Source organism: Gymnoscopelus microlampas (genome assembly GCF_963454915.1).
Source record: "Gymnoscopelus microlampas genome assembly, chromosome: 1".
Classification (NCBI taxonomy): Eukaryota; Metazoa; Chordata; class Actinopteri; order Myctophiformes; family Myctophidae; genus Gymnoscopelus; species Gymnoscopelus microlampas.
In genome coordinates this window covers 27,110,123-27,134,731 of record NC_139962.1, presented here as the reverse complement: position 1 = coordinate 27,134,731, position 24,609 = coordinate 27,110,123, and the positions used below count along the sequence as shown (strand labels likewise).

Below are 24,609 nucleotides of genomic sequence, written 5' to 3'. Positions count from 1 at the left end.
CAATTATACGATGAATCAAAAAAGTAAATCGACAGAGTTATGGCTAGTAAGATAATCAATAGTTGCAGCCTTAGTAGACACTATGTCAGACATCAGAAGGTCTCACCTGCTCTCCTGGGCCCTGCATGGTAGGTGAGTGTGACTGAAGAAGACCTCTGCTTAGGGATGGTAAGCAGGTTAGCGTTGGGCCCATTGGACAAAGACCCTGAGCTGGAACATAAATACACATCATTATTATTCACCATAATATCGTTGATATTTTAACTTTGTGTTTTTTTCGTAAATACAAAATATTATTCACCATCACTAAAGCTTTGAATTCATCACTTTATTTTTATTGCCATTCTTGAAATAATTGCCATTGTTGATTTGTTCCTGAGAAACTCTCACTTAACATTTTTGGCACAGGTATTAAAAAGTGAGTGACTGTGCCGTTGAGTGTTATAAAAGATATAACATTGCATTCTACTAGTAAAGCCCCCCACAAGCACAGCAATAACAGGCACCATGGCAGACGGAGCCTATCCTCTTTGCACGTGCCTGACTTAAATAATCTATCCAATGAAATGAGTCATCTGGCAAAGCACAAAAAGAAAAAAATCAATGCCATGAATATCATAACCAGGGAAGCCAGACACCATGGATGGAGTGCTACTGCCACCCTGTGGATAGATATAGACTCTACAGTTCAGAGTTCCAACTGTGAGTCCATTTCCTATTGTGCTGTATAAGGGGTTGATGACACCCATCTGTCCATACATGAGGCGGATGTCTGGGTGAAGAAAATGATCATTTATGTCTGTGCATGGCTGTGGGTGGGTCATTCCAATGTCACTACGAGTTACTGGTTGAAAAGTCAAGGTTGCGCACATCGTGTCGGTCGTGGGTGCTGGACACACGAGTAATAATTTAAAATTAGAAGGAATCCACACAACAGCATTGCTCCTACAATATCTTAATAAAGACAATATCAGTACAACGTTTCCACCAAACATTATGGCATTCATCATCACCCGATGAAGGCCATGTTGTGCTGTTGAGCGGATTCTTCTTATTTTAAACTACGAGTGTCTGGAACAGGAAAAACTATTGCATGTAATAATCAACAAGTCATGCCGCAGAGGATAGTTATAGTAATCTTTGCTAAGTCATATCGTTGCTGTCAGGTGGAATCCTTGATAATCAGTGTTAAAGTGGATCCAATGTCACAAGTCACAAGCTCTTGTAAATACAGTACTTTTCATTGGTTAAATATTAATAAAACCCACAAACACACTTAACCGCGTTCACTTTAAAAAATGTTCAACACTAGCGAAAAATAGCCCGTCTAGGAGCTCAAAACGCGTTGCAATGTGGCGCGCTGTATGACGAACTAGGGAAATTATCTGTCCCAAAAAAAATGGTTGAAATCTGAAGATACAAGGTTTCTGCCTGACAGCAATGATATGTAAACTTCCAAATCAATTGTCGATCATTCAATTGACACCTTGTAAGTGTCAATTGAACTCTCAGGGCCCTATGTCTGGGTCAATATACCTGATCAGGTTGAGGTCAGGGTGGGGTCTCTTGCCGTTGTTGCGTTCCCAACGCGATGAGGCGGAGTCAAGAGGAGGAAGTGGGGAGGAGGTGGAGCCCCGTCTCAGCTGAGGGGTCGGGAGGCTGTTCCTGCTGCTCAGACCCTGCTGGGACAGACAGGGGAAGTCATCAATAAAGATATCCTGCTGTGCTGCTGAACATTGACCTCCAACCAACACATCGTTTTCACAAGGGATTTGCTCTGGATTTTAGCTAGGAATAACATTAAATACCAGTAAAGTTCCTAAATCTCTATATATATATATAAACATTTAAAATAAACTAATATCTTTTGTAAACATTGCTGCTGAAACTTATTTGAATTCAGTCTTTAAGTTGAAATGTTCTTTCCAACCTGTAAATATCACCTAAGTTCCAAAATCTATATTTGTATGCATTCAAAATAAAAAAAATAAGTGTTTTGCTTATTCAACTGAGTTTTGCTGAAACTCAGTTTAATCGGGGTTTAGGTTGAAATGTTTGTTCCTACCGTTTAATACATGTTCATAATTTAACACCTGTTCGTAGCCTGTTCACTGACTTACAACTTGAACTGGACAAAATACAAGCATGATTGCTTTTACTTATGTTGGTGGAATAAGAGGGAGGGGGGGGGATACATTTTCATCTGCCATTATTAGTAACGGAGATTGTGGTTCACGTGGACAGCATGTTTGGTTTGGGTAACTAGGCTGGTGGGGGTTGCACATTTTTTGCTCATCTGCTGGCCATTGGCTGTCCTCTCTGTACCCTGATTCTGTCACGCTGGGACTGAATGGCCAGACGCCGCCCACCTTCATGGACTTCCTGTCGCTCCTTTCGACAGGGTCATCCACTTCGTCACAGGGGTAGAAGCCGGGGAATGGTGTGAAGGGGTTGACCCTGGGCCGGCAGGAGCCAGAGAAAGTCCCCATGAGACTGGATATGTTGCGCAGAGAAGAGACGGTCTGGGGCAACAGGGAGGAGTCCATCAGCAGGTCCGACAACAGGTTCCTGGCCTCGTTGATGACCGAAAGGTCCACACCATTGCCACTCACCGCACCCTGTCATGCAAAATGTGTGCATACGCACAAATGCACAAACAGACACATTCACAAAAACATAAGCCACCAACAGACACAATGTCAATGTCTGTATCGAGTTTCAAAACACTGGTTCTCAAAGTGGGGTCCGGGGACCCCCACGGATCGTGACCTTGAGAGGGTTCCAGGGAGTCTCCACAAAATGAGGAACAGTTTAAACGCTTAAGCCGCGTCTTATCTACTAGCTCACAGTGTAATGCGAAGCGTTGTGAGTTTGCAGATCTTTTATTATCGAAAAATGAAAAAGCTTTAGTTATGGGGTCCCTGGAACAAAACCTTTTCAAATGGAGGCCCGTGGGCAAATACAAAACAACTTGGGGGTCCTTGACATTAAAATCTTTGAGAACCACCGTTTTAAATACTGATATTGTGATACTCCTGTGGATAGGCAGGATGGGACCTTTTTCACAGCCAGCAGTCCTTATCACTCTTATCACTGCTAGAATGTACGTATGCATGGCAGTATGGGATGACAGCAGGCCTCTGAGCTCATAGCATCGATCGTGGCTAATTGAGAGCCGGCAGTGATGTCAGTGATGAAGTGGAGTGCTGGTGGTGCGTACGCAGAAATGCAGGGCAAGCACTTTGGCGCTCGGTGACGTGGGTCGGGAGGCATTACTTATGCAGAGCTGGCATAAGCGATGCCGGATGGAGATTCCTCACCCCATATTGGCTTACCTCACCCCCCTTTTAACTCACCCCCAGCCCCATTCCCTCAGGAGCCCCACCTTCTCATAATTCCTCTCGTCTTGCTTCTTCTCCCTGACTCTCCCCATCTACCCACACCTTGTCCCTCTCTTCCCTCTGGCTCGTCTCATCTTCGTCGTTCTCATCACATCTTGTCGGGGGCAGCCAAGTAAGTTGTAGGTCAGAAACTAAGCTGGGTTTTAGTGCCCATGTTATGCAGATCGGTGGATACTTAGCGGCGCTCAAAAACATCCCAAAAGGGTATTTTTGTTTTAACAAGCAAAAATGTTGTTTATTTGTTAGGATCTCCATTAGCTGTGCCCAAAAGCACCGCTAGTCTTCCTGGGGTCCTCTTTGCAAATCACCAGATGCAAAAATGTTGCATCTGGTGTCCTGGAAGCAGATGACGTCTTTTAGGCTGCAGTAGCCAACACTTTTGCGTACACAAATATTTCAGAACCTTATCAAGGTGGTAGAAAATATGTGGCATGACAACAATTTCTCAGCCATTGTATGCCGGTACTATATTTGTTCAGTGTGAGTTTACACCATTTGTTGCTCTCTCATCCTGCCAAAATATATCGCAGTAGGAAATGAACGTCATGAACCTGATTTACAGACTGCCTTTAACCACATGAACCCTACCAACCCTGTTCGGGGCATGTGATAATAAAAGATAAACAATCAGCAAAAATGGGTGAACATTAGGCGAAAATAGCAGTTCTACAAGCTCACAATGCATTGTGTTGCAATGCGTTGCAACGCAATGCATTGCAATTTAGTTCCGATCCCACCCGAACCTCTATATGACGTCATATTGTATTTTTGGACTGAACAAATGTCGGTTGTTCTGGTGTAGTGTGCAATGGGCTTTACTATTCCTGCACAATATTTGAACAAAGAAATACAACTAACGTACAGTATTGTATACACAGACATACTGACCTGATATTGTGGTTTGTACCAATGCTTCAGGTCCCAGTCCCACAAGATCATCTGAAAACAAAAACAAACAAAAAAACGATTGAGTTAATGGCCTTATGCGTATGCACTGTATGTGGGTGAGTTTCGGTGTGTGTTTGTGTAAGAAAAAGAGAGATGTATTTACATACAGTATGAAGTGCACATGCTTTGACCTACGCCCCAGTAAAATGGCTCATGACGTCACAGGGACAGCAATAGTGATAGGGCATTATGCGAGTTGTGTCTGTCTGTTATCTAAACACATAGTGGAGCAACAGCCAGATTGAGGATTTCCTGCACATGATGCACTTTCTACTACAACTATGTTAATGCACGCTACCTATGAGACAGCACACTGAAGTCTTTCACTGAAAGCAAAACAAGAAAAGCAAACCACTAAAACCACAATGGTACGCCTACAATGGAGCTATGAGATCTTATCTGACTCCAACTACGTCAATCGCCAGCATTTCCACCTTATCTATCTGTTGGTCACCAAACAGAGCTTGCACACCCTACGCTAACGTAGAGCATAAGTTGGCAAACGCTGTGCAACAATGTGGCTGCTGTTGAACTTGAAATAACCTAATATTTGACCGTCAAAGAACAAATGCCATACTTATTTATCATAGATACTTAGTGAATAGCTTAATTTATATTGCTGTGAATTAGGCAGGTCATACAAAGAAACATGAGAAAGACACATAGGCTGAATCTTGTTAACGTTCCAGTACATACCAATTTTTAAGTTGTGAAAATATGATTATCTAAGTTTAAACTACTGAATGTCTGCAAACTATAAAAGTGATAAATTACACCCTTCCTCCTGCTACAGATCTTGATCCAGACTATTTTAAACAACAAATTGAGGGATTATTTTTGGTGTAAGTAAAAACAGGTATAGGTATTGTCCCTCCCCAGGTATGTTTGAGGAGAAACCCATGGCAATGTTACATCTAGGCCAGTGGTTCTCAGAGTTATAGGGGTTCTTGAAAAATAAAAGAGTATGAGACCCACTGAACCAGGCAAAACACATTTAACTCAGGGTCAGTCAGTACGCAGTCTCACTCCTCCCCACAAGGGGGTGAGACAAGATTCAGTCTCCACCTCCTCTCAGACCTCCATAAACAGCAAGCAAAGCAACCTCAACCTAACCCATCAGAATCTAGTGTAAAAACAAAGATGCACGGGGTAACAGCAGTTCATCCTTGCCTGCTCATTTTCCTCTCAATAACAGCGCACCACATTACATAAACATGACATGAAGAATCTAATCAAATATTTAAGGAGGACTTGACACTCCATTCATCAGTTGGTCGTTGTCAACCATGTACGGATCCTTAAACCGGGTTTAAGCTATTATATATACAGTATGTACATATACACACACACACACACACACACACACACACACACACACACAAAATCTTTCCTTTTTAAGTAATTATGTATTTATTTTATGAATCACCATTTTGTACAGTAGTGGAATAGTGCATGTACAATTTTGTTATATCAAAATGTAATAAGAAAAAACAAGCGAGCCATGCCCAGTGAGACCCACTCTTAAATGTTTGAAAATACATAAGCTAAGGCTAAGCTTGCATCAATCTCCCAGTGCATAACACTAATTGTTATTGTTTTGTGAGTAACGTAAGATGGGCAGTGGGCTGTGGCCACGGTTGTTAAACGGATCAGTGGCTCTGTCGCCTCCGATTTCTCTAAATCGGCCGCTACTTCATTGATCGGAGTGGGACGTCGGGGTGGTTGTCACCGGCATCTGTACAATGCTGCCAAACATTTAATATGGCAAATAAGCCCTGCCATGGCAACCCGACAAGAGAGGGCAGCAAACAATGCTGCGGACACCATGGCAACAGGATGGCGGGAGACGGACGGAGGAGAGAGCTGTTGGCCGTCAGCTTGTTTACGGAGAGATGCAGGCGAGCGAGAACTTGGGGAAAAGGGCAGGGCGCGGGGATGAGGCTCTGAAGGACGGGATTAAACGCTAAAGGACACTGACAAAGACTGAGGGAGATAAAGAGATAGCAAACTAACCTGTGCACTCACTGTGCAATCCTGAGTGTTCATTTAACTCTGAGTGTACAATTGAAACCACATGGACCCTCACGAGTCCATTTGGCTACATTTGTAAACTTTATAAATGGATAAATTGTGGACACACCATTTATCCAGATTTACAAGCTCGCAGCGTGGCACCAAGTGGCACGCTGTGAGCTTGTATATCTGCTATATACATCGCGATGGGGCATGTTGGGAGCTTGTTTTTGAAAATGTTTCAATCGGGATTAAGTTTAAATTGAGTTGTTTGCTTGTTCATGGAATAATTAAAGTTGAATATTCTCCTTTTCATATAAAGTTGAATATATATGCTTAATTGCATTTTGTATCTATGAAAAATGTGTATTTCGTACTATTCATTGTTTGCTTATACGTTTTTCAAACATTTTAGAATTTTTGCACTTTTCTTTACAAATGATTGTGCCCCTAGGACTGGTCCAAAAAGCTGGCATGGGCCCGGGGCTCTAATTTTGAATACACAGCAGCATACAACTAGCACACACTGGTCCATGTAACATTCTGTGAACAGCTGAAGCTCTATGCCTCAGCATCTCGGCGGTATACACGTGCAAACACGGACCCGTCCAACCTCAAGTGGGGAGCGCTGCACACAGCGCCCGAGGCAGTGCGAGGTGGTGCTGCTGCTGCCTTGCTACGGTACCACCGGTGCTGCCAGAGTCAGACCTTTAACCCATTCAGACCGGGAAAGCATCTGTGTCATTTTAGGTTTTTAGCAATATATATCAGAATCAGAATCAGAATCAGAATTAGGTTCATTGTCACATCACAGGTTTACAAGGTAAAAAAGTGGGTGAAATTCGTTTTTTTACATCATTCCCATCGCAGTGTTAATTTCCATAGAAAGAAGAGTGGGGAGAGAGAAGAAGAAGAGGGGTGGGGGGTAAGTGGGAAGGAGATCAAACAAGAGAACAGCAGAAAGGCCAAACAAGTTATCTACATATTTACAAAAGTACCTGAGATAAGAAACAAACTAAGGTGCCTGAGCATAGCAGCAATGTATGTATACTGTGCATGATATACTTATGGACGTTAAGGTGCTTAGAGAAAATAGAGCGTTATACATGGGATTAAGGTGCAAAAGGTCAGTGCGTATAGCAAATTTATATATATAGCAAATTGGTTCTCAAATTTTTATTTCTATACTTTGGCTATTAAAAAATAGTACAGATGCACAGATTCCCTCGCAATGATCATGCAATATAACACTTTTACCTATTCAATCCGGGAACGCATCTGTGTCACTTTAGATGAATTTGGCTATTTTAGAAAAATCGTGAAATATGTGTGCAAATCTTTAAAGCGAAGATTTTTAACTCAAATCTTTGCTTCTGGGGGCCCCTGGAACAAAATATTTTGAGATGCGGGTCAACGACCAAATACATATCATTTTGGGGGGTCCTTGACATGAAAAAAGCTTTGATATGGCAACATATGTTTTTTAAGAAAACTGTTAGGATTTATAGGACATTTGTAGAATCGGGTCTTAATGGGTTAAGCCACAACTAACCTTGTTTACAGATTCAGACCCTTTGTCGGGGTCACCAGATCACATGGCTTTTCAACAAAGGAGAAGACATTTTGTTAGCGATGTTATGAAAACATCGCATGAGGGCGTACACAGTACACACACACACACACACACACACACACACACACACACACACACACACACACACAATGATCCTACTGCCACCACTTGCACGCACACACACACACACACACACACATTATAGATCATGTCGGCTTTCACAGATTTGAGTGCGACAGGGTCAGGACATTGAAAGGTAGACTAAATATAAATGGCCGTAAATCAGCCAACACAGAACAAGCGGCCTCCTCGTTCAATTTCACACAACCCTAACTGCCATTTAAAAAGCAAGAGAGCTGATAATGCGGAGACATTTTTATAACAATGTTAGACCGGTCAGACATTTACAACTCAGATAAAACCAGGCAGCATAGTCTCTCACACAGACATCTTTAGCATAGTTATGCTTGTAACAAATCAGGCATGTTGTCCAGTGTCTTGCCTTTATGGTAGGGCTGGGCAATTCACCGAAAATATATCAGAACCGATATTTAGGACCAATAACCTACAATCTTGCTCATGTAAGCGTAGTTTTTCTCGACACAGAAACATTCTAATCGATTTTTTTATAATCGATTAAATCGAATAAGTTTGATTAACCACTTAAACCTGTGTTATAATTCGCTGTACAATTGGTAGCATACAACATAGTGAAAAAAGCTAACGTACAATCTGTCAATGCGTCGCATCATGATGCGTTGTGAGCTTGTAGATCTGCAATTTTCACTATTACATTTTTTCTTTAAATCAATTACTCAGAAATGAGAGGTAGGTGTTGACATGTGTTTGTCTCCTGCTTAACCCCACAGCCTCAAAGTCTGGCAGATGGAGATGAATAACTACTACACACACACACACACACACACACACACACACACACACACAGAATCTCACAGCTAAACACAGTGCACTGCACACACATCAATTCATCAGTTCCAAATACATAGTTATTATTTAACATGAGCCCAGTACTAAATATTTCATAACAGGAGTCAATAAACCTATGCAAGCTACTAGCCAGCGAGTTGCACTTGTGTGTCATATTAGCCAGGCTTTAGCACTGAGGTGTGAGAGGTCGGGTCTGAGCTGGAACTGATAAAAACACACTAATGTGTGTGTGTGTGTGTGTGTGTGTGTGTGTGTGTGTGTGTGTGTGTGTGTGTGTGTGTGTGAGAGAGAGAGAGAGATAGAGGGAGTTGTGGGGGGGGGGCATTTGTATGGAGAGCAGCAGAGCAGTGCTGACGTCGGTCGGCAGCGACACATAACGGCGTCAGCAGGCCTCTGCAGACGCACGCGCTGATAATGAAGCCTGCACTCTGGCAGTCACACAGATTCGTCTTGCACACACACACACACACTCACACACACACACACACACACGCACGCACGCACGCATCCAGCGGAGAATTAAATTCCACCGCGAGCGCACCTTCGGCTGAAAAACATGCACAGGGCGATAAAGAAAGCGAATGATAAGAAGAGAAAATAAAAAAGAAATTAAGAATGCTACATTGAGAGCATACTACCCCCCCCCCCCCCCCCCGATATAGTGATATTTTCTCTGTATTTTTGTGTTGATATTTGAACTGTTTGGTTGCTACTATATATGTCTATGAATTGAATACCAAGGACCCCAATGGAAACAAGACCACAAGGACTTTTTTGGACGGACCTTTTAGACAAAGTATTATAAATGCAATTGTGATGTTTACATTTTTTGCCTAATAAAATATTCAATCAATCAATCAATTCATCTGTCCTCAGAATAAAACCCTCAGTGTTACTGTTAATCTATCCATTTGTAACTGTACACATGGAACCAAATGGACCTGGTTTCATTTTGTACACTCACACCATAGTTACATTCAGGGGTGCAACAGCTAATTGAACTAATCTATTTCATTGATTATAAAATAAGGAATTGATCATTTAACAAAAATCAATCCCTATTTTGGAGCCTTGCTTTGCAACGGCTTGTGAGCTTCTAGATATGCTATTTTCACTATTTTTGCACGACACCATTGTGCAACGAAGTATAAAATAATATAAAAAACTAATAAAAAAGTATGAATATAAAAAAAAAAACTCTTCTCGATTAATCAAAAAAGTAATCAACAGAATAACCGCTAAGAAAACAAATGGATACTCGCAGCCCGAGTTAGATTCCCACTGCGTAGTTGTACTGTGTAACGAAACAGAGGCCTCCAGTGTTTATGTCCCACTACTGGCCTGACATGCTAGCTAATATGCCCTGGATAAAGGCTGTGGGCCTTTAGCACAGCGTGCCAAACCTCAGGCAGGGCCAGCGAGGGTTAGCCAGGAGAGCCGGGGGGGTTTGAGGGGGGTTGGGGGGGGGTGTCACCAGTGTCGTCAGGGCAACCTGGCAGGACCATGGAAAATTCTTTGAGTAGGGAAAGGGGCTTGTGGAAAACGTCATCCTTCCCTTTTCACACTCACCTACCACTTCACTGACCAGGTGCTTCTTCTGTGTGCCTGTGTGTGTGTGTGTGTGTGTGTGTGTGTGTGTGTGTGTGTGTGTGTGTGTGTGTGTGTGTGTGTGTGTGTGTGTGTGTGTGTGTGTGTGTGTGTGTGTGTGTACTGCAATAACCAGTGGTGGGTAAAGTATATAATCGAGTAAATAAATACTCAAGTACACCTTACGAAGTACATTTTCTTTTTAATATCAATGCATTGCTGTATTGACATTTAGAACCTTTGTCCCCAAAAAATGTAGTTAAATTAAATCAGACATTTTCAAAAATAGTGAAAATAGAAGATCTACAAGCTCACAACAGGTTGCACTGCAAAGTAAGTTGTCCCTTCCTAGAAATGTAATGGAGTCAAAAGTACAATATTTCTATTTCAAATGCAGCAGAGGGAAAGTCATGTGCTTGCAAAGAAAATGTGTAGAGTATCCAAGTAAATGTGCCTAGTTACTGTCCACCACTGGTAATAACCTGTAGCAACAACTGCTCTGCAACACGTACAGTACACTTAGGTTACTGCAACACTAGCTATCATCTGGGGTTCCATGTATTTTATTTTATTTTTTAAAGGTGAGTCTCTCTGTACCTACACAGTAAAACGTACACAGTAAAACAAATATCTGGACCGCTGGCGTAGCCGTCCAGGAACCTAGGCTCAGTGTAGCCTGACAGCGTGTCACAGGTTCGAGTCCCGATCCTGACGGCCTTTGCCGTCAAAAAAAAATAAAAAAATCAATCCCTATTTTGGAGCCTTGCGTTGCAACGGCTTGTGAGCTTCTAGATATGCTATTTTCACTATTTTTGCACGACACCATTGTGCAAGGAAGTATAAAATAATATAAAAACTAATAAAAAGTATGAATATAAAAAAAAAAACCTCTTCTCGATTAATCAAAAAAGTAATCAACAGAATAACCGCTAAGAAAACAAATGGATACTCGCAGCCCGAGTTAGATCCCCTTAGTAAGTTGTCCCTTCCTAGAAATGTAATGGAGTCAAAAGTACAATATTTCTATTTCAAATGCAGCAGAGGGAAAGTCATGTGCTTGCAAAGAAAATGTGTAGAGTATCCAAGTAAATGTGCCTAGTTACTGTCCACCACTGGTAATAACCTGTAGCAACAACTGCTCTGCAACACGTACAGTACACTTAGGTTACTGCAACACTAGCTATCATCTGGGGTTCCATTTATTTTATTTTATTTTTTAAAGGTGAGTCTCTCTGTACCTACACAGTAAAACGTACACAGTAAAACAAATATCTGGACCGCTGGCGTGTCCAGGAACCTAAGCTCAGTGTAGCCTGACAGCGTGTCACGGGTTCGAGTCCCGATCCTGACGGCCTTTGCCGTCAAAAAAAATCCTGACGGCCTTTGCTGCATGTCTCTCCCCATTTCCTGTCAGCCTACTGTCCTATCAAAAAAATGCATAAAAAGCTCAAAAATAAATCTTTAGTAAAACAAATGTCAATGCTAATTGTATCCATTTTGTAGTGAACAAAATGTACACTTTAATATAAACTGCTCAAAAAAAGTTCGGAAACTTAACTTCGGCCAATTATATCTCCCCTTTCATAATACCAGTTGGTATTGTGTTTTATATCATTTTTATCGTTGATTAGTCACCTTTACAAGGAGGTACAGCTTGTAAGGATCGGGCATTCGTGGAATGAGCAACACAGCTAAACGTGTGGGTAGCGCCTCCAAAAAATTTGCCAAAATCACCCAATATGCTTCTGTTGGTAATCGCTCTTGTTTTGAGCAACTTGCCAGCACACACCTGCTGAGAGGTGTGTGCCAGTAGTCACAGGTGTGTGACTGCCTCACAGGTGAGTGACTGGCACCTGAACATGGGTTCTGCAACTTTGTTGAGTTGGTGTATGCTCCAAGCAGCAACACTGCCCCCATGGAAAGATGCCACGTTTGTCCCTTCAGGATAAGGCCCGTGCAATAGGGCAAGTGAAGCTGATGTTCTGTTACGCAGATTACGCATTATTTGATGTCAGCCCTGGTACCATTTGCAGGCAGGTGTGTGCCAGTCACAGGTGTGACTGGCACCTGAGCATGGGTCCTGCAACTTTGACATCTGTCTTTGGTTCCGTTTTGCAAATCTGGCCTGTAAATCTATGGTTCCTCAGTTAAGCAAGGGGTCTTGGGTTGTTGTCTTCCTTGTTGACTTCACCAGTCTCACAGAACTTGGTCCTAAGTTTGCAAATGGTACCTGGGCTGACACCAAATAATGCTGTCACTCTGATTCACTTGCCCTATTGCACAGGCCTCATCCTGAAGGGACAAACGTGGCATCTTTCCATGGGGGCAGTGTTGCTGCTTGGAGCATACACACTCCAACTTAACAAAGTTGCAAAACCCATGTTCAGGTGCCAGTCACTCACCTGTGAGGCAGTCACACACCTGTGACTACTGGCACACACCTCTCAGCAGGTGTGTGCTGGCAGGTTGCTCAAAACAAGAGCGATTACCAACAGAAGCATATTGGGTGATTTTGGCACATTTTTTGGAGGCGCTACCCACACGTTTAGCTGTGTTGCTCATTCCACGAATGCCCGATCCTTACAAGCTGTACCTCCTTGTAAAGGTGACTAATCAACGATAAAAATGATATAAAACACAATACCAATTGGTTTTATTAAAGTGGAGATATAATTGACCGAAGTTAAGTTTCCGAACTTTTTTTGAGCAGTTTATATATATATATATATATTTGTTTACAGGTGATGGTTTTCTATGTCACACACTGTTACTGTCTACATGGCTAAATGGTGACACACCCACAGATGGTCCCAGTCTCTCTTTAATGGTTAGACAGAATAACTAATATTTATTGCATTTCAAAAACATCCTGCATATCTGTAGTCGCCAATATGGATGTAATATCAGCCATCCAAAGCATGGAGAAGTGAAGAGCAATAATAATAATAATAATACCTGGAATTTATACAGCGCTTTTCTGAGTACTCAAAGTCGCTTTACAAGGCTAAACTAAGTGGAACACAGTCAAAACAAAACAACTTTAATGCGAAAAAAACAGAGAATAAAAAGTTAAAAAGGCTACAGAAGGCCAGGGAATAAAACACAAGTTGAGACTAGTGTGGTAGGAGATCATCTAGGTGGGGAAAGCAGTTCTGAAGAGGTGGGTTTTGAGGGAGGTTTTGAACACGGCAAGGGTGGGGGCGGTTTTGATGTGAGGTGGGAGTGGGTTCCAGAGGGTGGGTGCTGCAACGGAGAATGCCCTATCACCCCAGGTGCGTTTTTTTTGGCAGGACCGTTTTTTTAGCAAGACCAAGCTTTTTGAGCAGCTGTGGTCCTCAACATTTTCATTTCAAGGACCCCCAAATTGATATGCGTTGGGCCACGGACCCCCATCTGAAAGAAATTCGTTCCAGAGGCCCCAATAAGAGAAGATTTGTGTTGCAAGTTTCCAAAGTTATTCCACATTTCACAATTTTCCAAGATTTTTCAAAATATTTGAAAATAGCAGCTTGAGCTTGTAACAAGCTCACCGGCAATAGCCGAAGTATAAAAATAGGGTTAAAGTGGGAACACTATTCATCATTTTACTGGGGACCCCCTGGAACCCCCTCAAGGACCCCTGGGGGCCCTCGAACACCACTTTGAGAACCACTGTTTTAGAGGATATCCTGATAAAAGTGATTATGAAAGTCTAGCATGATGCAGTGGTTCATGTGATTATGAAAGTCTAGCATGCCTGTATGGCCTTGAAGATGAAAAAGCCACTAGTACCATGCATATTGACAAATATGGGCTGTGAATACCAGGCCCTCATAAAAAAAGGAAGTACTACCTTGTACAAAACAGGAATGTTTACCAAACTATTGCCAGTGTGCACAAGAAATTTGGCGCTGATCGGTTCAGCGGTTTGCGAGATTAGCTCTGAACACACACACACACACACACACACACACACACACACACACACACACACACACACACACACACACACACACACACACACACACACACACACACACACACACACACACACACACACACACACACACACACACACACACACACACACACACACACACACACTATCTCTCTTGCTCTCTCTCTCATAGATGGAGCCTTAAGCATTTTTTTTACCAAATTGGTCAACTTGGAACATGTATTATACATTATAAAACTCTACTATATACTAGATACACGACATCACTGCGTCTTCCCAATAATTACAGTATAATGGAAGGTGTACACAGGCATTAAGAGGATTTGAAGGCTATTGCACTTTTTTGGTTTAAAAGCTAATGGCTTGTTATGGGTACAACACACAACATGCCATTTGCTAAGAGGTGGTTATTAGCGGATGGGAGGTTGATGTCTTGGGTTGATTAGTTTGCCTTAATGAGACAATGTAACATTAAGCAAAGACATGAAGCAGCATTACAGAAAGGGAGAATTCTAAATATTATTGCTATGCAAGTTCAGTCCAACTTAATAACATTGTGCATGTGTTGCTTCTAGAATGCATGTGGTTAGTAACTTTCTAATGACAGTGTGAAAGCACAGAGTACTGTAGGTACAAGTCCTTCAGATGCATAGTGGATCTTATCTATCCGCCAGGCTGGTGCAAAATAACCTTTAAAGATTGGACGTGCCAACACTGTCTTCAATTAAACAAAGACAAAACTGAAGTAACTCGTATTTGAGCATAGGAAGAACGATTAAAAGTCAGTAAAAACACACAAGCCATACATCTTAGTCATGGATTCAGACCTGATCTTTAACCATTTAAACCCTCTGCACTTAGTAAAACGGACCTGAGCTGGCTCCGTTTGACCTCTACACCAAATCTCTTTGTCAAAAATAGCAGAGGAGATACAAGCTTACAAGAGAGCTTGCAGATCTGCTATTTTTTGGCAAATGTACTCCCCAGAATAGGGATGCTGGGGCTCAAGTAGTTTACAGCCACATTGACAATTATAAGCCTGTTATCTAAGAATATATGAAGGATTAAAGGTATTATGTCTCAGAAGGATTTAGAAGTACTGTAATGGTGTCTGTGGTCTCCCTAAATAAAACAGCTCCAGTTGTTTCAATCAGAACGCTGCTGCTGGATTCCTTACTAATACCAAGAAAGTAGATCATATCACTTCAGTTCTCAGATCTTTTACACAGTGGTTCCCTGCCTGTCAAATAATTGATTTCCAAAATACTACTGTTGGTCTATAAAGCATTGAATGTTTTTTAGGGGCCATAATACTTTTCTGATCTTGTGCTACACCATGAACCGTCAAGACCTCTCCGGCCGTGTGGGACAGACAGCAGCATTGTGTTTTCTTATGCACCACATATCTGGAACAAACTCCCAGAAAGCTGCAGGTCTGCTGCAATTCTCAGTTATTTTAAATGAAAGCTGAACTAGTTTCTGTTTGCTGCTGCCTTTTTACTTTTATTTATGCATATTTATGTCTCATTTTAGCTTATTCTTATTTTCGATTCTCTTCACTCTTTAATAACTATTTTCAATTGTATTCAAATGTCCTTTTATGACCTTTTTCTTTAGCAATGTCTTGTCTTTAGCACTGGCAAAGTTTTGTGGAAAGCACTTTGCCTTCCAGCCTTATTGTTGAAAAGTGCTATACCAAAAAACTTGCCTTTAGATGGTTTTCAAGCTGTTTGTCATGATTTCAGAAATGTATCGCAGTAATCTAGTATAATGTACATTTCTAAATTTGTGTAGGTAAAACTTTGCACAATACAATCGCTAAGTCACTATGATAAAGTGTTATACACAGGTGCGCAGGTCTTACAACAGTACAATATATTGTGATTGGGTACATAAGACCCCAACACTGTTGTAAATGTGTATATAATAAGTCCAGATGCATGACACCAAATATTTAATGGCTACAAACCATGATCATGCCACTACGTGCATGATGTAGTGCCTGGTGTAACTTACTGTAGCAGAAAACAGACTAGACCTGATACAGGATACGCATCTTTGTTTTTGCTACAACCGAAATTTGGGTATGTTTAAAAGTTATTTTGTTTTAATATGGGTGTACTCCCGTGGTTAAATCAGACAAGTGATGTACATCTGTTTAGGTAAGTCAGGATCAACAGAGCTTTTATCCCGGCTAGCGGCTATTGGTCAGTCTGACTGGATTGCCATGGAATTTGCTGTTCTTCTTCATGCTCCCCAAACTCAGACTGTTGAGCCAAACTGATTTTGGAAACCAAATGGCCTTATTTCAAGCGCCACCATTCTGCCAATGTTTCCAATAGCACACAATCAATCAACACAAAATCTATTGGGTGGCTTTCTATGAAACTCGTGGGGTGCATGAATGCATGTTACCCGAAGGATGCGCGCACACGCACACGCGCACACACACACACACACACACACACACACACACACACACACACACACACACACACACACACACACACACACACACACACACACACACACACACACACACACACACACACACACACACACACAGGTTTCTATGACTATTGTAGGGAGAATTGGATAGGCTAAAAAATAATGATTTATTCACCAATTGAACACCACACTACATTGTGCAGCTTCATTCTCAAAAAGCACAACCAGTAACAGGTTAATAAAAGGTGTGGAACTTAGGTTTGAAAGGATGCTTTTCTGTCGAAGAACTGTCCATAACTTCTACCACACTAAATCACAGCATGTGCCCCTACCACTGCCCCGAGGAGGTTTCTGCCTGCTTCCTTACTGTCCGTGGATGTGACAGCCAGCCAGCTGTGGTTCTATTGCAGCGTCAGACAGAATCACACACACACACACACACACACACACACACACACACACACACACACACACACACACACACACACACACACACACACACACACACACACACACACACACACACACACACACACACACACACACACACACACACGAATAAAGCAGACTAAAGGGCAGAAAAAGTAGCAGCTAAAGGGGAAAACTGAGCTCAGGAATTATGATCATGTTCCACGGGCCTCTGGAATTGCTGAGGCAGGTTAGTTGCCCCCCCCCCCCCCCCCCCCCCCTCCTTCCGATTACGGGGGAAGGACAAGGGACGGATGAGTGAGAACAAGGGACAACACTGTATAATGGGGCAGTATGTTGTTGACATAAAATCATATTGTGATATACTGCAATAGCCGTATGAGTGTCCTGTCTGTGCTTAAGTCCATACATAACATTTGCAGGGTGCGCGTGGGCGTGTGCGTGGATTCAAGCATGTATGTGAGTGCACTGGCTGAAGCTCATCCAGGAGTGTGAGCAGCTGCTAGGGCTGGTTGATTTACGACTGTCACACCCGCAGCCAACAGGCGGACAATAATGCATAACATACATTGTCGTACTACGGCTAAAGACAGCCGATCTACAAGCTCACAACGTGTTGCAATTGCAAAGCGCTTTGGGCTTGTAGATCGTCTATTTTTGGTGCTCGACACCGTTGCGTGACAAAATATAGATTAGGCTTAACTGAGAAAACAAAGGCTGAACTTTAAGGCGGTGACCCCAAAAATATCCAACACAGAAACAACAGCAATGGACATGTGCCTCTAGTACTGTACAAGCCCCCCCTCCCCCTCATTGTCATTACGATACTTTTGTTTTTGCAATGTGTGCACTATCTATATATAAAAAAAGCTGGAGCAACATAATTTCACCATAGACAGATCTGCATACATCTAAACTTCAAAAGCTCCATTTGGAAATAATTTAGCACTCCAGAGTCCAGCAATGATTAGGGTGATTTTAGAAGACAAAAAAGGCAGTTCAAGATTCTGGTTGACTCAACATGACATCTCTGTGAGACCAGTTGCCAAGAAGTAATTAAATCATTATGTTATTCATAAGATGAACTGTACCGTTTTTCTTCCAGATTAGTCATGAAAAATGTGAACCTTGATAGTTTTAATTTCCTATCAAGTAAAAAGTGACTGACTGGCCCAATTTGCCATAGCTGTCCTTTGCAATGTTACTATTGCACATGTGTACATTGCAATGACATTGCTGAAACGATATATGATGCAACCCCATCTCTCACACACACACACACACACACACACACACACACACACACACACACACACACACACACACACACACACACACACACACACACACACACACACACACACACACACACACACACACACACACACACACACACACACACACACACAGTATTGTATTTTGATTGATTGAATCTCAGATTATTTAACTGTTGACACCTGACCCCACAGCTGATGTCAATGAAGCTACTGTACACAGTAGATACTGGTGCACCACTACTCTCTCATGCCAGACAACTCTTCCACAATCTTCAAACGCTACAAAGTTGCGAGAGGAAGCAGTCATCTGTTAGTCATTTCCGTTCATGAAAACGTAAATCGTTGTGATGTCGGGCAGAAACCTCTCATCTCCATATTTAAACGTTTTGTGTTTTTTGGTAAATTAATGCCCTACTTGATCATACTACAGCGTCACACAACAAAAGCATCCAAAGTAGCAGATCTACAAGCTCGAAACACGGCGCGAAGCGATGCGCTTCGAGCTTGTAGATCTGCTACTTTTGCTATTTTCAGCGCTTCTGATGTACAGAATATTAGAAAATTGTGTGAGCCAACATGTCTGTCTCTAGAGAGACTAGTGCAGCCCCCCCCCCCCCCGGGTGCGGCCTGGCTGGATCATTGAACTAAAGCCCTCGTCCACAAAATGCTGCTAATGTTTAAAGTGCAGTTAACCACTTAAGCCCTACACTCAAGACGAATAGTGACAATAGCCGATCTACAATCTCACAATGTGCCACAACGTGATGCGTTCATGTGAGATGATTTCTTGGATTTTTTTTATCGATATGCCAAAAATAGTGACACCAGGGCTAGAGTGGTTGAATACATCTAATAAAAGCCGGTAGGAATTTGCTGTACTTCACCTCTGTTGTTTCTGATCATCTATTCCAGTGGTTCTTAAAGTGGCGTCCAGTGACCCTTGGGATTCCTTGAGAGGGGGGGACCATGCACCATTATAGGTCTGTAACTCAGAGAGTGTACACATTTTCAATCTTTGGGGTTTTCCCGTGAAATTAAAAAGTTTGAGATCCCCTGATCTATCCAATGCTGCTGAGGAGGCCGTGACAGAGCCTAGCCTACAGTAACATGCTGAGTGGGTTTTACTTTGTAAGACATTAAGAGTGCTACAATACTGTACAGCAGCCTGTGCACATTCTTCTAAAAAGACACAATACAGGCTTTTCTTAAGTCTCCCGATAACATTTGTAATTCCAAGGAGAAGAAATGAAACCACTGATAGAAAAAAATAAGTCTGCTCAGATGCTGTTGTACTCTTGAGGTTTAAGACCTAAAAGGAGTTGGAATTGTGACTGACAGGGTCTATTAGAAAGAGAGAGGAATGCACAGCTTACTTAGGGGAGAAAATCTCTGCGCAACTGTCAGCATTCACTCTCATACTTGAAGTTTCTGCTGCTGGCGGCTGGCCAGGCAGAGTGAAGCTTGCATAATGACAAACACGTGTTTGCAGGAACAACAAAAATGCCACAATCTGAGTAAGGTCAACCCTAGTACGTCAATGATGAACTTTTTCCCACAATGGCATGTTTCACTCTCAAATGGCCCATAACTGTACTCACAACTATTTGGCTGTGATCACCGCCATAACGCTACAGACAACTACAGACGCTGACAGCTACAACTGCGTTTGCAGTTTCTTCAGTCCATACAATGAAAACCTTAGAGACATTGGTTTAGGCTGATACATCGACCATGATTTGACTTTTTTTTCCCAGCGACATTCGGTATTGGCAATATATTACAGACGATTTTAAACCACTTTTAACCTGCTGTTGTCAAAAGTATTCAAAACGTTCTCATAAATAACCGATCTACAAACTCACAATGTGTGACAGTGCAAAGCAATGCAACAGTACATCGGCTATTTCCGAATGTTCTAGTTTTTCAAATTGATTATAACCCATTTTGCACTTTTTGACAAAAAACATCAGTCAAAACATCTATAATAAGGACTCTCCCAAATCAGGTTAAGAAACCCAAACAATCTTGTATCAATCGGGCTCTAGTTGTGATTCAACTTGAGTAACAACTGTTACAGATTTGTTTGAAGGCTGTGTGTCGAGTGCAGTCCCTGTCAGTCACTGCTGTCCTGTGCTCTCAAGCATAGTATTGTGCCCTGTTCACGTAGGTCAAATCTGTACTGGCAACGGGCCCACTCAAACACCACCACCCTACACATGCCCACATCAACTTGAAAAACTACCCAAAGGATGTGAATCTATAGACCAAGAAAATAAATATGAATTAACCAATTAAAACAGCTTGACAACCTAACAACACATACTGAACAAATGTACCAAGGTAACACACTGGACTCCACACTTAATCAAATGGAGACATCATCTATCGCTGCTAAAAAATAATGTAATCTTTGCATGAGTTTATTCACTTATACCCATTTTATATTTAGCCGTACAACGGTTGCATGGCGTAAATATCTGATATACATGCGCAGCTGTTTTTGCTATTTTTTGGGGGAAAAGAAATAGATGAATGTTTTCGTCTATGACTTTCCTAAAATAGGGATGCCAGGTTGAAAGTGGTTAATCCAGTAGAGGCCATTCAGTAAAACCATGTCCCTATAAATAGTTGTAAGCAGTCTACCGTGCTGCAGGCAGGTTAGGTGTTATCAGCGCTTGATATCCTCTGTTGACCTGGGCCCTAGCAATGTATTACCATCACAGTAGTTTGGCAAGCATACAGGCATCCATGACCTTTGGAGAGTAGTGGCAGAGATCCCAAACATAAATACCCTGAATAGCACTTCTCAAAGTCCTTTCTGCTTATTTTTATTTGCTCATCTGCATGTTCATAAAACGAGCCCTAGTCTATCTACTCTGAACACAAGCAATTATGAAAAGGACCATTGAACCTGTGACGCATGGAGTATACAGTCAGTACAACAGCTCAGCAAACTTTATGTGTCACCTGAAATTTATGAAGGCCTAGTTTATGGAGGTAAAATAACTAAGCAGCAGCTCGGAACTGGGTTTCGTGTAGCAGTAGTTAGTGTTATTATAGTTCCTTCCATTACAGATCAGTGGACAAGGCACTGGTTTGTGCATTTAATAAAAAGGGCCATACCAGTCTAATTTAGACTTGTAGCCATTAGCAGATATTGCCTCTGTCTTCACACATGTTTGTGTACATAAGTGTATGCAGTGTACACCATTAGTAGATCTCAGCAGCCACATTCTTTTATGTCATTCACTGCCGTTCAGTGTGGAAAAACTAGAGTTGCTAGGTATACTCTAGGTAATTCACTCTTTTGAACCATGCCATTGATTTGATGTAAAATTAATGATTTACAAGCCATTAAAATCTGCACATTGATATCAATATGCCAGGAAATATAGTTCCTTACTATCAATATGCCAGGAAATATAGTTCCTTACTATCAATATGCCAGGAAATATGGTTCCTTACAAGTGCTGTATTTCTTTACTTGAATTTGAACTTAAAGAGGGCTTTTAACAGTACATTATCATTTATTCAACATTGACAAAATGTAAACAAACACAATATATAAAAACTATTTGAGGGTTATGAAAACTATGTGGCCTTAAACATTGTTGAAAAAAAGTTTGAATTTACCAAATCGTTTGGACATGGGACCTGCCTACAGACCTCTCTTTGAAATACAGTTCAACTTGACCAATAATTTGATGACCGGCAGCAGTTCCGGTAGGACACACAAAGAGTCTCCTTTGTATCTCCTACCGGAACTGCTACCTACCGGTCCGCTGGTCATCAAATTATTGGCTTAGGAATGCGACAAAAACAAAAAATATCCATGAATTCAAGTCTCCATGGGGTGAGTAATTTTGGGGTGAACTATCCTTTTAAGACCATAACGAAATCTACTACTGTTAAGACCCAGAAGAACGATTGACACCCAATGACCCTTTCAAAGACCCTTTCACCTCTGCTCAAGTGGGGTTTGAAGAGGCTGGATAGTAAATGTACGGTATAGAGCACCGAAGTCTGACGTAATTTACACATCCTACCTGGGTCTCGTTTTTTTCCCCCCCGTTCTGAATTCCCATAGACGTGTTTAATATTGCGTCAAATAAGAACTATGTTCCAAAAATATGAGTGACTGACTATCATAAACGATACAGAGCCTCCTCCCAAATGACAATATCGCCGAGACAGTTTGTTTATTTGTGGACCACAATTTATGAGACGATTCTAAGATGAGATGACCCAATGTTATTCTCCATAGAGAAATTACTTTACGAACCAGGGGATGGACAAGTGACGTCAGGACTTCTGTACTCTACGTATATAGTCTGTTGGTCACTGTGGCGTGATTAGAGGCTTTAGTCTCTCACAGCTCATTGGAGAACGTTGACCAAGCCAGGCCTCACACTATCCAATACAAACGGCAGTACTAATTGGCCGCTACTGGTCAAGTTGAACTGTATTTCAAAGAGAGCCGAGTTCCAAAGACACATTCTGTGGGCCATAGTGACATTATAATAGTAAAAAACAAATGTCATCTGTGAAATGTCAAAAATGTATCCTATTCTCTCAGGATCATAGAATTTGTTCAGCTGGAGTCCCCCAGAGCCTACACCTCTATTGCACAGAAAATAAAACCTGAATGGTGAATAAATCAGACTCATTTCTTACTACAGTGTGTCAGTAGCACAGTTCAAACACCACTGAACAGGCCAGCAGCTCGCCGTGGGGCTCCGGGCGGCAGAGGCCTCAGTACAACAGGAAGACTATACCTGATATGGACATGAGTGTTAGATCAAGGAGGCTTGAAGCCTTGTAAGGGAACATCTGGTTTTATCATGGAATCAGTGCAGGCTCCTCTCATAAACACAGCCTAACGCCTGAGCCCTGGAGCCCTGGCCAATAACAAGCATGTGAACATAGACTCCATCTATCAGAGCCAAGCAAGCGCAGGGCGGGGGAGGTGGGGGTTGGGGGGGGGAGGGAGAGCACGACTGAAAAATCGTCTGTTGTTAAGTAAATCATTTACAAAAAAGTGTCCGTCACAGGCCCCTGGCACACTGTTTTCTTATATCATTATCTTGACTGTCGCTACCCTGCAGCTTTCTCTTTTTCTGCACTGCTTTCAAGCAGCTGTCATTAAATTTGAGGTGACTGGGGGTGGGGGTGGGGAGGGGGGGGCTGTTAAAAAAAGCTAAGAGGCTTACTGCTGTACAGCTATCAAGTTTAATGTCAAAATCAATCTGGATTTCTTTGGCCAAAAATGCTCTGGAGGACATTGCCGTCTGTAGGTCGAGCGCAGCTTGCAGAATGTCAGTTGCAAAGAGACAATAACAATAATATCAACATGGCTACTACTGCTACACAACTGTGATTAGACCCAATTATTTAACACAATTGTCATTGTTGTCGTTGCCTGGCCCCACCAGACCCTGAATCGCTGTGTCACTCCCATAAAAAAAAAAGATGCGATTGAATGGGTTAAACTGGGCGAGAGAGTTGAAAAACAACAATGACAGTGGAACGGTTAGCACATAGTAAACTGTCTTTACACAGCTTACAGCAACCCACGTTGATATTGTGACATTAGCAACGTTTTTCACCTTGGGTATTAGATATCGTCTCTGTGAGGTGGAAACTGGAAACCTCATCTGCCATGTCCAAAACCTCTCAGGATTCAAATTCTAAAATAACAAAAGTAGCAGATCGACAAGCTCGAAATACATCACTTGTAGATCTGCTACTTTTGATGCTTTGCTTTCGTGTGACGCTGTAGTATGATCAAGTAGGGCGTTAATTTACGAAAAAAATACCAAATATTATGGAGGTAAGAGATTCCTGCCCGACAGCAACGATATTCTTTAATATAGTATCTGGCTAGAGTTAAGTTCATTAGCAAGTTACCACAACGTCAAACACTATAGTCCGGGGACCCCCAGGGGTGTTTGGGGGGGTTCCAGGGGGTCCCCAGCAAAAGTAGTCAACACAGTATCACAATCATCTTAAACACTTTATCCGTTTACATGTTGGCTATTAAAAAATAGC

The 24,609-nt window shown here is 42.0% G+C and overlaps 1 protein-coding gene across 2 annotated transcripts in view; it reads right to left on the bottom strand.

Moving 5' to 3' along the window:
• pde3b (phosphodiesterase 3B) overlaps positions 1-24,609 on the bottom strand; it is a 79,602-nt gene that overhangs the window by 28,244 nt on the left and 26,749 nt on the right. For both annotated transcript variants that reach the window (XM_084066709.1, XM_084066710.1), the window contains exons 2-5: positions 4,290-4,340; positions 2,370-2,618; positions 1,537-1,679; positions 107-210 (exon numbers count right to left, since the gene is read on the bottom strand). In XM_084066709.1, the coding sequence (XP_083922835.1) occupies positions 107-210; positions 1,537-1,679; positions 2,370-2,618; positions 4,290-4,340 (547 nt within the window). The remainder of the gene's footprint in view (positions 1-106; positions 211-1,536; positions 1,680-2,369; positions 2,619-4,289; positions 4,341-24,609) is intronic.